Source organism: Pseudophryne corroboree, chromosome 11 (assembly GCF_028390025.1).
Source record: "Pseudophryne corroboree isolate aPseCor3 chromosome 11, aPseCor3.hap2, whole genome shotgun sequence".
Classification (NCBI taxonomy): domain Eukaryota; kingdom Metazoa; phylum Chordata; class Amphibia; order Anura; family Myobatrachidae; genus Pseudophryne; species Pseudophryne corroboree.
The window spans coordinates 303,001,109-303,015,619 of NC_086454.1; the positions used below are offsets into that span (position 1 = coordinate 303,001,109).

General features: G+C 41.3%; 1 protein-coding gene and 1 long non-coding RNA gene across 2 annotated transcripts in view; one reads left to right on the forward strand and one right to left on the reverse strand.

Moving 5' to 3' along the window:
- The window catches only part of LOC134970207 (uncharacterized), a 140,899-nt gene that overhangs the window by 49,394 nt on the left and 76,994 nt on the right, over window positions 1-14,511 (forward strand). Inside the window, exon 2 of the long non-coding RNA XR_010189719.1 lies at window positions 62-205. This is a non-coding gene — a long non-coding RNA (uncharacterized LOC134970207). The remainder of the gene's footprint in view (window positions 1-61; window positions 206-14,511) is intronic.
- Window positions 5,957-7,973, reverse strand: LOC134970204 (uncharacterized). Its single transcript, XM_063946219.1, has 2 exons — window positions 7,759-7,973; window positions 5,957-6,682 (listed from the first exon to the last, which is right to left on the reverse strand). The coding sequence occupies exons 1-2, from the start codon at window positions 7,804-7,806 to the stop codon at window positions 6,254-6,256; spliced, it is 477 nt and encodes a 158-aa protein (XP_063802289.1). The 5' UTR covers window positions 7,807-7,973; the 3' UTR covers window positions 5,957-6,253.

Consider the following 14,511-nt stretch of genomic DNA (forward strand, 5'->3'; position numbering starts at 1 on the left):
GGTAGATGATATACGTACATCATTCCTGGTCAGTAACATTTGTTGTACGTCTGATTCCCAGGAACACAACAGACTGCCGGCAGGGTGTCAGACAGACCAGAATGGCATCTCTTGGCGCTGACAGCTGCGAAACACAGAGGCGTGATGCATGACCAAGTACCCAGAGGCCACTCCCAGTGTTTGTGTGCACAGCTTATGTTAGGAGGTATGTCCTGAGTCACCTGGAGGAAGTGTACCATGCGTCTCTTCTTACTAACATGTGCAGAGGTGTTTTACCAAATGGGGCGGCCCAAGGCCTAACTGGTAAAGTCTACTGCCCCCAATAGTCTGCAGTTTGTATTGTGGCAGAAACTTATAAGTTTACGGGAAGGGGACAGAGGAGGGACTACTGCACTAGAACTAAATAATGAGTTAATTATCAAAAGGATACCCCATTTAATATTGTGCCACCATATATCTGGTCACCAATTGTGGGGGTGCTGCCACACCATATATTGTTGCCAACATATGAGAAAGTTTTGAAGGAAAGGGAAAGAATTGGACTGGGGGTGGCGCACTAGAACAAATTAATTACACGAATAAAATGTAACTTTTATTATCATATAAATTAAAAAAGCCAATAACTGTGAAATATTAAAACAAAAACATACAAGTGCAAGACATAGTGCAACATATATTTAAAAAGACACACTCCTTTGATCCAATGTGTTGTGCAATGTCATATATAATCTATATAATTATCTTATGTTCTATGACCTTATACATGAATTGAGTTGGTGTAGTCAGGAATAGATCCTAATAATCCTGAATATATAAAGTGCGGGCCTCAAGTAAGTATCCTACAAATGGTAGAGTATTCTAAATAATAAAATAAATTGGGATTTTATATGAATCACAAAAATTAGTAAGTATGTTGTGACATATCTCCCTGTACCTAAGGAAATAGCGTTTCCAAGTTCTGTGGTCAAATAATTATATCTGATAGGTTGTTCCGGAGGTAAGCCTATTATAGCCAATATTCAAAATATTCGTTAGAGCATAAATATATTGTTGTACATATGGTGACAATTAGCGTTCTCAGTCTATGCTGTCAACGTCTAAAACTTTTTGTCCCTTTGGCTGTCAGCCTCCTATGTGTCTGCTGTCAACGTCTGGAGTTTTCAACCTTTGGCTGTCAACCTCATATGTATAAACTAGCAATGAGCGTTCTCAGTCTATGCTGTCAACGCCTGAGGTTTAAACTCGTATGTATGAGCTGGCAATAAGCGTTCTCAGTCTATGCTGTCAACGCCTGAAATTTGAACATTTAGCTGCCAGCCCCATATATGCTGAACCTGTCTTCCAGACGTTATCAGTCTCCTGCTATCAACATCTCTGGCTGCCAACCTCCTATGTATATATTGGCAATAAGCGTTCTCAGTCTATGCTGTCAACGCATAAGATTTAACCTTAGGCTACTAATCTCGTGTATATGGACTGGCAATAAGCGTTCTCAGTCTATGCTGTCAACGCCTGAAATTTTAACATTAAGCTGCCAGCCCCATATGTGCTGAACCTATTTGCCAGACGTTCTCAGTCTCCTGCTGTCAACGTCTTATTAGTATAGTTCTAGGAAACGCTAAGCCTTTAGTACAGCTAATCCCATTACAAGGGAGCAGATTGAATTGCTGTAAGTGTGAAAACTTTCTTATAAAGATCACAGATGTATGTAAGTATTGTAGTGGATTTATATCAATCAGAAGATAATCTCTGTTGTATATCATTCACCATTATACAGCCTCTATGTCATTTGTAAATAGGTGTTTCACTTATGAGTCACTATCAGAAGATCACCTGTATAAATATATGCTCGATATCTATATTAGTATTTTACACCTTATAAATCATAGCAAACTTAAATTGCTGTATATGGTGTATAGACAGGTGCACCCTTCAAATATTAGGCTGCATACAGGAATCTCATAACTTTCTATATTATTTGAAATCAGCTAGTCACCCGCTGTCAGAAAACATTATATATTAGAAGTATTCCTTTTATTCAAATTGCGCTACAATATAAACAGCCGCTGTATTCACATAACATATAGCCAGCAAAAAGATGTTCTATGTTTTAAATCACCAGAACCACTACTCACTTACTACTGGGCCAGGTCTTATTTAAAGTAGAATGCTAAATACTTGCCCCTTATTTAAATGGCCTTTATGATATTACTAATTTCAAAGAGTGGCTCTCATGTAATGAAAAACAATAATTTATATAAGTGATTGAGTTGTAAATATACATGTAATAACAGCTAGTGTCTCCTCACTTTCATAAGTTTGATTGAACATAGATATCCTGTGTGTAGCCTGCAAACTAACACACACGCTGATCACTACACTTCTGTTACAATGTTGCTTTCTCTCAAGCTGCGCTGCCTTTTTCTATCTCTGTGATCTGGCTGTAGCTGCATAAGCTTAATTGAACATAGATATCCTGTGTGTAGCCTGTAAACTGATACATACACTGATCACAACACTTCTGTTACAATGTTGCTTTCTCTCAAGCTGCACTGCCTTTTTCTATCTCTGTGATCTGGCTGTAGCTGCATAAGCTTAATTGAACATAGATATCCTGTGTGTAGTCTCTAAATTGATACATACACTGATCACTACACTTCTATTACAATGTTGCTTTCTCTCAGGCTGCACTGCCTTTTTTCTATCTCTGTAATCTGGCTGTAGCTGAGCTGACATTGATTTGAGCAACTGGTACAACTCCTCGATATTTTTAAGAGAAATAGCACATGTTTTGTATTAACCTAAATGAGCTCTTATGTCATAGCCTGTCTTACTACAGTTAACACATTAGCCTGCAAATACTGTCCCTTGTAAATTAAGGTCCGCACTTTTCTTTCCTCCTAATACTGACTAACACCATATTTTAACATGCACATTGAATTAAACACATGGAGCGGAATGTGAAAGACGCCAACGCGCGTTTCACAGTTGGTTTCGTCAGGGCTAACCAGAATGCTTCCATCGATCTGACTATCTTTGTTTGGCCGCACCAATCGCGGCACTGTATTTTGGTCACATGACCTCAGTATCCTATCATGGTGCGGCTCCCTCAATTCGGGATCTAGTGTCATAGTGGGTGCGATCACGTGGTTCAAGCGGGCCAATCATGGTCCTTCTACTACATACACCTGGGAGAAAGATTTATGTTAACTAGTTGTCTCCTCCTGTGGACTCCTTTCTCCTGTTAACATTACTGGATTGAGTAAATACTATCTTGTAGCTGGGTTAATACTATCTTGTAGAGGGGTTATTCTGATATCAGTTGTTTCTTCCTAATACTATTTTAATAATTCTTATTTCATTAATGAGAAACTCCACATTATTTATAGGACCTGTCCAATAGTTATATATTTGATAGAAATAGACGTGAAAAACCTGCCCAAATTTGTAAATCAACCACTGCAAATTAAAATCACCGTGAACATGTGATAATAAAAATAATAAAATGAAATATGATTGAATCTCGTGTGATGTATGTGAAATGTGACGTGCATAATTACAAAAATAGAGATTTTTTATACTGATAAAAGAATAAATAATAATTAATGATAAAAGTGAATATGAATAAATAAATAAAAAATTTTTTGTTTATAACAAAAATATAAAAATATAATAAATTCAATACTAATGAATTGATTACTAATGTCATACATTCATTAGTGTGACAAACCTATATTAATAAGCGATTAAGTGAATTTCTGTTGATTGGTAGCCATTCTATAGCTACTGTGAACCTGTTTATATTTTGTGATATAAGTGATATATAAACAGTGCTATAGAGTGAATTCCTATAAATCATGATAATCGTATATTACCATGAGAGTGCCCTTATAAATTGAACTTGATCCTTTATTATGTTTATAATTATAATGGTGTATTATATCCCACCTGCACGATATATTTGTCCCAGGTGGATATATAAATTTTTTAAAACGTGTCGTGTTATGGTACTATGAATCGGTGTCCCTCAGACATAGATATTACCATTCATTTGGACTGGGAATGATATCATTCCAGATCCCAATGAATATAACATATGTTTTTTATGGAGATATATCGCATCAAATGCAGTTATTTCCTCATCCCTCATATCTGTAATAGTGTCTTAAGAACCAAGGTGGTGTGTCCCTCATTATCCATATTGTTCTAGTGTATCAGTGATTGAGTCCCACATATTAAGAATTGTTAATCAACACACTATTATCATCATCATATACTGATTATTTGTTCAACTTATAGGTATCTTTTTTCTTTCTTTTTCTTTTTTTCTTCTTTTTCTCCCCCCCCCCCCCCCCCCCCAGATTCTCATTATCCTACCTTTTGATAAGTACAAATGTGTATAATGGTTTTCTTCTGTCTAGATTAAATCTTGAGGATCCAAAAGAGAAAAATAAAAAATAATAAATAATAAATAAATGGATAAGCAATAGATAAAGAGTACACATGTACCTTTGATCCCGAAAAATTTATTGGATTGTTTGGAGGGTTCCCTCTATCTCTTATATTTTTTATTGTATTTTTATTTTATTCTCCGTATGAAGATACCAAATCTGGATATAATCCGCTGTACCACTTTACATGGTACTAACGTTACTGCCTATCCTCCAAGATTGGTAAAGGAAAGGACTTCTTACAAGAATGGGAGATAGCAGTTATATTCATTCAGGCGTTGACAGCATAGACTGAGAACGCTCATTGCTAGTTTATACATATGAGGTTGACAGCCAAAGGTTGAAAACTCCAGACGTTGACAGCAGACACATAGGAGGCTGACAGCCAAAGGGACAAAAAGTTTTAGACGTTGACAGCATAGACTGAGAACGCTAATTGTCACCATATGTACAACAATATATTTATGCTCTAACGAACAATATATTTTGAATATTGGCTATAATAGGCTTACCTCCGGAACAACCTATCAGATATAATTATTTGACCACAGAACTTGGAAACGCTATTTCCTTAGGTACAGGGAGATATGTCACAACATACTTACTAATTTTTGTGATTCATATAAAATCCCAATTTATTTTATTATTTAGAATACTCTACCATTTGTAGGATACTTACTTGAGGCCCGCACTTTATATATTCAGGATTATTAGGATCTATTCCTGACTACACCAACTCAATTCATGTATAAGGTCATAGAACATAAGATAATTATATAGATTATATATGACATTGCACAACACATTGGATCAAAGGAGTGTGTCTTTTTAAATATATGTTGCACTATGTCTTGCACTTGTATGTTTTTGTTTTAATATTTCACAGTTATTGGCTTTTTTAATTTATATGATAATAAAAGTTACATTTTATTCGTGTAATTAATTTGTTCTAGTGCGCCACCCCCAGTCCAATTCTTTCCCTTTCCTTCAAAACTTTCTCATATGTATTGTGGCAGATCCTCACAGGTTGCATCCGTCCGTATTGATGATACATTGCCACCTGTCATCTGTAGAATGTATTGCGTTGGAACCTGAACCTCACGTGTGTAGTTGTCTGAGTTCTTTTTCTTACATTCAATGTACTTTTACTTTTTTAAGTGTCACTTTTGTGATTTAACAGATATGTTGAAATTATATATTATATGAAAGCACACCACGGGGGCTATATAATTGGTTCTAAGATCACAGAACTGGCAATCTGTTATAAGGCTGGTTACCTATAACCCCCCAAATGTATCTTGATTTCCAGTATAAAAGTTGTGTATGTGCCCGTGCTGGGAAATAATGAATATATACTTATCTGACCCATCTAACGATGCTTCCAAGGACACAGTATCCCCCAAATATTAATTCATCATATAGACACTCCAGTTGGGGAAAATAAAACAAACAAAGTATATCTTTATGCAACAACATTTTTATAAAAAATTTTTTGTATTTGTTGGTAATAAATTATGTGTCTGCAAACACCTTTCCAATGGTGGTACATGCCTCTCTGATGGTAGTGGGGGCACATGCATCTCTGGTGTTTGTGGGGGCACATGACACTCTGATGGTAGTGGGGGCACATGCCACTCTGATGGTAGTTGGGGCACATGCGTCTCTGGTGTTTGTGGGGGCGCATACCTCCCTGATGGTAATAGTGGGGGTGCATGCCTCCCTGATGGTGTTTGGGTGCGTGCCTCACCGGTGTTATTGGTGGGGGCGCATGCCTCTGGTGGTAAAATCAGGCACACATGGTTTTATGGTGGGGGCACCTGCCTCTTCCGGGGTGGCGGTGGTGCCTTCCTCTCCCGGGGTGGCGGTGGTGCCTTCCTCTCCCGGGGTGGCGGTGGTGCCATTCTCTCCCGGGCTGGTGCCTTTCTCTCCCGGGGTGGCGGTGGTGCCTTCCTCTCCTGGGGTGGCGGTGGTGCCTTCCTCTCCCGGGGTGGCGGTGGTGCCTTCCTCTCCCGGGGTGGAGGTGGGGCCTTTCTCTCCCGGGGTGGCGGTGGTGCTATCCCGTCCCGGGCTGGTGCCTTCCTCTCCCGGGGTGGTGGTGGTACCTGCTGTGCCTGGGATGCTGGGGGTAATGATGGCGTCTCCCTCTCCGCAGGTACTGGGTGTGCCTGCATCAACGAGGGTAACGGAATCTCCTCATTCTCCAATAACAAGGGCTCATCCCTCGGCCTCATCTTAATTAAATAAAGATAAAATAAAAATACTATGTAATAATTAAGTTCAGTTATTTGCAAACATCCCTTCTAGTCAGACTTCCACCTTTACCATCCTCTGAGGCCGCCCTCACAAGACGTGATCAGTGATTTATGTATAATAAGGTCTATTTATCAACAATTGCATTTGCAGTGTAATATGTTCACGATATTAGCACAGAGGATCGCATTACAAGATACAATTATACCACCCGAATGTATTAAACAGCACTTGCATGGAGTGGGTTACAGGTACATGAGGTGAGGATTTGATAGACTAATAGGTATGGTCAACGTGGGTCTCTCCGGCTGTTGTGGGACTGCAAATCCCAGCATGCCCTGCTGCAGTTTTAGCATTCCCTAATAGCAGCATTGTAGTGGGGCATGCTGGGATGTGTGGTTCCACTGCAGCTGAAGGGCCGCATGTTAAACCCACTTGACTAGAAAAACCATTTCAGCAACGTGCCAAACACGTGTCACCCTGCATGGGGACTATTTCAGTGGCAGTAAGGAGGACCCATAAACAGCCACATACACCCATTAAGGGACAACATTTGGACATACATCACGAATTGGAGACATTACCCATTTATAAACTTATACTAAAGATCACCCAGCCTACAGTTTGCTGACTCATTGGACATGGTGGGACAGACAACTAAGGACATTATATGAACACTGGCATTGTACCCTGGAGTGCACCCATCTAACCATTATTTGAGTACTGTATTAGGGGTGTGAGACATCGCCTTTTGGGAGCTGCTAAGGGTAATTTCCTCGGAGCACTGCATATATTATATTGTATAAGCTCATATATAACACCTACGATTTGCGGCCATTGAGAACCGGCAATATTATAAATAATAGTAAATAACCCCTTAGCTTAGTGAGATTTGGGCAGAGACGCCTCCTTACATTTAGGCCTACCAAATTGGGACAAAACCGCCTTGTATGCCCTGACACGCCCACTTTCAGGTGAGCCCCGTCCCTTATAAAATCCAGGAAAAACCCTAATTGTGCAAACAACAAAGTACAAATAAAAATAAAAGCACACTTACCTTACGCCAGAAGAATATCCAGCACCTGTTACATGGGATGCAGCCCATGGCTGCTCCCTCCCGCCTCACTCCTCGCTCTTCTCGCTTTACTTACGATATAATAATATAATAAAATATAAAAATAATACCTAATAAAACGTAATAAGTTATTTATATAAAGAAATTAAAAATACTCTCAGTAATTATAGCACAACTCCAACTCCAGAGCCTCCGTCCTGTACTACTGGGGACCAGATAACAGGATAAAGCCCAGTGTTCTGCCCTGGCATTCCATTCATTGTGTAATTGGACAGTCATGATGTCATAGCACAGACAGCAGCAGCAGCCATACAGGCAAATATTTGTATTTCATAATGTGACTGTGTATAGGGGTAGGCAGGGACAGAATAGCGTATCTCCCAGCTGCCCCAATTTTAACACCCTAAAAAAGCAATATTTTACCCAAAATGGGTGGAGCTTTGCAGATTGAGGTGATCTTATTTTGTCCCAGTGTCACATGCCTGAATGCTGGGAAGTGAATCAGGCATTGCCAAGCACCATAATAAAGTTTGGGTAGGGGCCTGGCGATGCTGCTCCAGCCTCTCAGGGCACTCTCTGTGCTCTCAGAAGGGCAGAGCGGATGCTTCTTCTTATCATGTGTGACATCGATAAAGCCATAAAAGCAACACCTGACCCCATTCCCCAAACTAACTAACTCCCTCACCCCTAACCCAAACCGCTAAAACAACCCTAATACCCTGTCCCTCATACCATAACCCTAATCCCCAATACCCTATCCCTCCTACCATAACCCCTAACCCAATCCCTAACCCTAATACCCTATCCCTCATACCATATCTCCTAATACCCAATCCCTAACCCTAATACCCTATCCCTCCTACCATAACCCCTAACCCAATCCCTAACCCTAATACCCTATCCCTCCTACCATAACCCCTAACCCAATCCCTAAGCCTAATACCCTATCCCTCCTACCTTAACCCCTAACTCAATCCATAACCCTAATACCCTATCCCTCATACCATATCTCCTAATACCCAATCCCTAACCCTAATACCCAAACGGGCAGACTGGATGGTCATGTGGTTCTTATCTGCCATCACATCTATGTTTCTGTATGTTTTACTATATGTTTTTTGTTTTTTTTAATCATTTTTTATTATAGAACTGTAAATACAGTAGCCAGAAATCAAGTGAATACAATACATAACATATAATCAAGCAGGAGAGTGAATTGAGAAAGCAGAAACATTAAGAATTAGGTGGTTACACATATACAAATAAAGTGGCAAAACAGTACAGCATGTAAACGTTGTATGTCGCTCACATAGAATCAGAAAGTAGGGGGTCCTAATTGCAAGGTCTCCAAATTATACCATGACGTTAACTTTATCGCAGATCGGAGGGTATCCTTCCTAGGCGGGGGTAGAGTATATATATAAAAGGCAACCATATACTAAAAAATGTCTCTGCTTTATTATCTTTATTGATAGATGTTTCTAACCAGTCCATGTGAAACAAGTGTTCTATTCTAGGCATAAGTAAAGTCAGAGACAAAGGCCCTCATTCTGAGTTGATTGCACGCTGCCACTTTTTGCAGCCCGTGCAATCAACTAGACGCTGCCTATGGGGGAGTGTATTTTTGCATAGCAAGGCTGCGATCGCTTGTGCAGCCCTGCTATGCAAAACAAGTTTTGTGCAGAACTAGACTAGGGTAAGACTTACTTACCCTGTGCGATCACTTCAGCATAGCAGGACACCTCAACACGCCTGCGTTTGGGTCTCCACGCCCCGAAAACGTTGAGTTGACGCCCAAATCCGCCTTCCTCCTGTCAATCTTCTTGCGGTCGCCCAGATCCGCCTTCCTCCTGTCAATCTTCTGCCTGCGCAATGTGGCCGTCACGCATGCACAGTTCCGACCCGATCGCACGGCTGCGAAGAAGCACAGCGTGCGATCGGGTCGGAATTATCCCCAAAGTGCCAGAGGAAACCCAATGTGACAAAATAGTTTTCTTAGCTGCTGCTGCAATTTTTGCTTACAACAGTTTCTCTTATGTCCTAGAGTATACTGGGGTCCACATTAGTACCATGGGGCATAGGTAGGTCCACTAGGAGCCATGGGCACTTTAAGAAAACCAATAGTGTGGCCTGCTCCTCCCTCTATACCCCTCCTACCAGACTCAGTTTAGAAAATGTGCCTGGAGGAGCCGGTCACGCTTTGGAGAGCTCCTGAAGAGTTTTCTACATTTATATTCAAAGTTTGTTATATTCAGTCAGGGCTCTTTAGGCAACAGCCTGACTGCTTCGTGGGACTTAGGGAAGAGAACGGCTCAACGTCCTTAGAGTTAATGGTCCTGTTTCTCTGCTGACAGAACACTGAGATCCTGAGGGAGCCATTTGCAATCCACACCATGGTGCAGCGTACCCTCCCGCAGCACGCCGCCACCCCCTAACAGAGCCTGAAGACAGAAGAGTGGTGAGTACGGCGACGGCGTCCCGGTTAGCGGGTCACCGGCAGAATTGGCTGCATTAGGGTAGGACCTCAGCTCTGATACAGACTGCGCTCTGGGGAGTCTCACACATGCTGTGGCGGGGCACGCAGTGAGGGGCGCGCTGGGCCTCCTATTGTACTCACACTGGCACATCCTAACGGGTTCAGTCTCCTAGTTGGGCACAATTATAACTCAGGGCCAGTATAAAAATGCGGGAAGCCGCGAGCCATTACAGGGGGCGGGCTTCACTCAGAGCAGATCACACAGTTCTCCAGTGCCATTTTCCCCTGCAGCTTGATCAGGCAGCACTCACAGGGAAGCACAGCTCCTCCTCAAGGACTCCAGTCTCCTCAGCGGTGCCAGGGGGTCTTAGTGCGGGAGGGGGTGGGGAGCAGTGTTGGCACTGTAAGCATTTCTTAGGTGCTTTATTCTTGCGACCCAGCTTAATTTTACTGTTGCTATAGGGGCGCTGTGTGGCTGGCTCTGGCTTCTGTGTCTCTCTGAGGACCCTGCCTACATATACTGTGCTTTCACCCAGGGTTTGTGTGTGTGTGTGTGTGTGTGTGTGTGTGTGTGTGTGTGTGTGTGTGTGTGTCCCTATCCAATCATGTCCAGGGACTGTGTGTCTTGTAAAAGACATTTTGCTTTCTAACAAATATTTAAATTGCCAGCTCTAATATATACTGTGGACGCCTGCGCATCTTATTACCATGTGCTATGAATGTGCGCTATACATCGCAAAACACTACATCCCATAAGAGAAAACAATACACCCACACATTATCTGAGTTACAAATCTCATTGATGTATATATTTGTTATTAAAAGGATATGTATTCAATATATCACAATGTACAGTATATATATATATATATAGTTACATGGTTACAATTTACACAGTAAGCAGTTATTACAAACTAATTCAAATACATACATGGCCAGCGATACAATTACAATATTTTGCTCAAATAAAGTCTCTACTCCATATCACTCTCTCTCTCTCAGTAAAATCATGCAGCCACTGGACAGACATCATCTCCACCATCATCTGGGACAAAGAACAGAGAGCTCTTGTGTGTCTGCAATCAGCTATATACTATGTATTTTGAGGGAGTGCACACATCTCTTGTTACTAGTCTAGGGGAGGGAACTTTCTCATTCATGATGAGTCACTGGTCAGTTCATATGCAAGCAACTTCCAGCCTTGATGGTGTAATTACAGGAGATAGCCTCTGGTCAGGCATGCTTTCTTCCAGGAAATCCATTGTTCTAATAAGAGTGACTTTAGCTTTCATACATTTAATCATATCTACTAATGGCAGTGTGCTACAACTTAATAACAAGCATCAAATTAATCTACACATTAATATGGTAACTGTGACACCAAGCACGACATGTCCATCTTGCTCCGTTTCAATAATACACATACATGACATTACTCCATTATATAATTTAAAACATTATGATTTCTGGCGCTTGATATGTTCAAATTATGTGCTGTATGAAATATGTGTTGAATATATCTTTGTGGCATGTCTGTGTAAATGCATATGTTACCATATATTGCGGTGCGCGCTGTGAGTATTTGCAAGTATAGCGACTCATAATGTGTGGAGTCTGTATGTTCTCTCTATGTAATATTTTTGACTTCGACATTCCACCCTTTGGCAGTAAACAATAACTGCCATAAATTATTAACATAAGAAAAATATTTCAGACAATAATCGGTGACCTAGACACACGTATGTAGTCATTTTGCAAATCAGACACTTGACTATATTTGGGGAAGACAGGGAGGAGGACGAGACATGCTCTATATGCACTCGGCGGTCACGGGACCACTGGTTGGGTGTGAGACAACATTCAACCTATAGAGTATGCTGGAACAGTGCTTTGGCCTATAATGTCTGATTTGGACTAACATTTCACACATACATGTACCTACGTCTTTGTACACTGATGTTCGGATTCGATTGAGGTTCTGCTGGTTAGAGGGAGAAAACACAAACAAATTGTGAAAGTGACATATAAAATTTTCATGGTATACATTCCTATCATTCCCTAAACATTGTTTCCATTTCTGGAACATTTGCTAGGTCTGTTTCATCATTGAACAAGGGTTATAAGTAGTGTCCTTCCTGGATAACATAAACCTTCGAAGTTCGGGGAGAGCCACTCATAAACCTTTCTTCCACATATATTAATGAGCTCTTTATCTGCTATGTGTGAATAGCCATTGTCTGATTGTTCCTGATTACCTCCCAATTTCCTGAAATTGGTGAGATTTAAACATACCAAGGATTTATCTATGGTACTGGTGGATCTTAAGGCTAGGGGGTCTAGTTATATTATAATCTTTGTCCACCGGTCCCCTCCCCCTTCCGTGTAATTCAAGTACCTCAGCTAACTCTAAAAAAAAATCTGGCACTAATCCTGCATCTTTTCGTCTTAGAGGTACCTGTGAGCACATCCAACATTCCGTTTGGTTTAAGATCTTACCAACTAGTGAGTGGTACTCACTCAAGGGATGTCTGTCACCTTATTGCTAGACTGACATCTCTGGATGCTCTCATCTTCAAATATGGGGTCACAATAACTACAAAATACAGTATTCCTCAGACAATAGCCTATCACGTTACCTCCGAACTCCGTAACTACTAGATCTTTGATTTTTCTCTGGCTTTAACAAACTGATCGGCTAATCCTGGGATCCTATAAGGAAATCACTCCTTCCTCCAGAACCAGTTTCAGTCCCACACTCGACTCCTCATGAAAAACCTTGCAAAAATAGAATGTCCTGAAAAAAATGTTTGTCAGCGGGAAACAGAGAAAAGAAAAATAGAACAAAACAAATCTTGTCCATAGCAAATCAATTACAACGACTGGTCCTTCTGTAATCCTTTAGCACGCTCTGGTAGTGTTCAACAGTGCCGCCTCTCAGTCTTCACGGAACAGACTCTCTGGTGATACTTTTGCGATCTCACTCCATTTATGAGTTCCTTCCGGACTACCGACTTTCCTGCACTGGGAATCGTGGACCCAAGTCTCTCGGCTACTTTCACTGGGATTGTGCTGTCAACAAAACTTGGTACGGTCCTTCCCACCTGTCTGTTAGGCAACCTGAGTGTAAGAACAATCACACAGTCTCTTGGTTCACAATCAAGACAGTTAGTATTTGGCATACCAGGAATCAAGTTTCAAGTTCTTTCTCATACGTCCTAGAGGATGCTGGGGACTCCAAAAGGACCATGGGGTATAGACGGATCCGCAGGAGCCTGGGCACACTATAAAGACTTAAACTGGGTGTGAACTGGCTCCTCCCTCTATGCCCCTCCTCCAGACCTCAGTTAGACTTTGTGCCCAGGAGTGATGGGTCACACACTAGGGGAGCTCTCCTGAGTTTCTCTGAAAGACTTTATGTAAGGTTTTTTATTTTCAGGCAGACCTGCTGGCTACAGGCTCCCTGCAGCGTGGAAGTGAGGGGAGAGAAGCAGAACCTACTTCTGTGAGTTTCAAGGCTCTGCTTCTCGGCTACTGGACACCATTAGCTCCAGAGGGTTCGATCACTTGGTGCGCCTAGCTGCTTGATCCCGGAGCCACGCCGTCGCCCCCCTCACAGAAGCCAGAAGAAAGAAGTCGGGGGAGTATTGGAAGAAAAGAAGACTTCAGACGGCAGAAGACTTCAGTAACGGAGGTACAGTGGTAGTGCTGCGCTCCATGGGGGTCATTCCGAATTGGTCGCTATGTGTTTCGTTCGCACAACATATTCGCAATTTTGCGATAATGTTGCAAAATTGCGAACGTCCGCCCCCAACGTATTTCTGCTATTTCGTACGCAGTATTACACAAGGTAGGCGTATGCCATATTACAACGCAGTAATGCGAATCCAACGTATACGCACAAACTTCCTCGCAAAAATACGATGTCATCTTAGTTTTACACATTCCTCTTAAATGTGCTAAGGCTTTAGCAAACAAACGCACAGCAATGTTTTTTGCCAATAATTAAGATGACACCTTGCAAGTCAAACTCAACAAGCGTCTCTCAATTTAAAATCCAATTAGTGTACTGATTGATTGTGTGCATGACCAATTAAGTCTGCAAAGAATACCTCAAGAACACTTTGTTGGCCTAATTGGACATTACCATGTTTTTTTTTAAAGCAAGTGCAAGAGATGTGTAAACTGTGCCTGACATAAATGTAAATCGCATAATTTTGTGTGTTTGTTTATTGTGTGAATGTATGTGTTTACATTTGTTT

Bases quoted from the DNA above. Each gene is read 5' to 3' on its own strand.
- LOC134970204 (XM_063946219.1), bottom strand. From the start codon at position 7,806: ATGGGCTGCATCCCATGTAACAGGTGCTGGATATTCTTCTGGCGTAAG. The intron at 6,683-7,758 runs GTAAGTGTGCTT...TATTTAATTAAG, and splicing joins GGATATTCTTCTGGCGTAAG to ATGAGGCCGAGGGATGAGCC.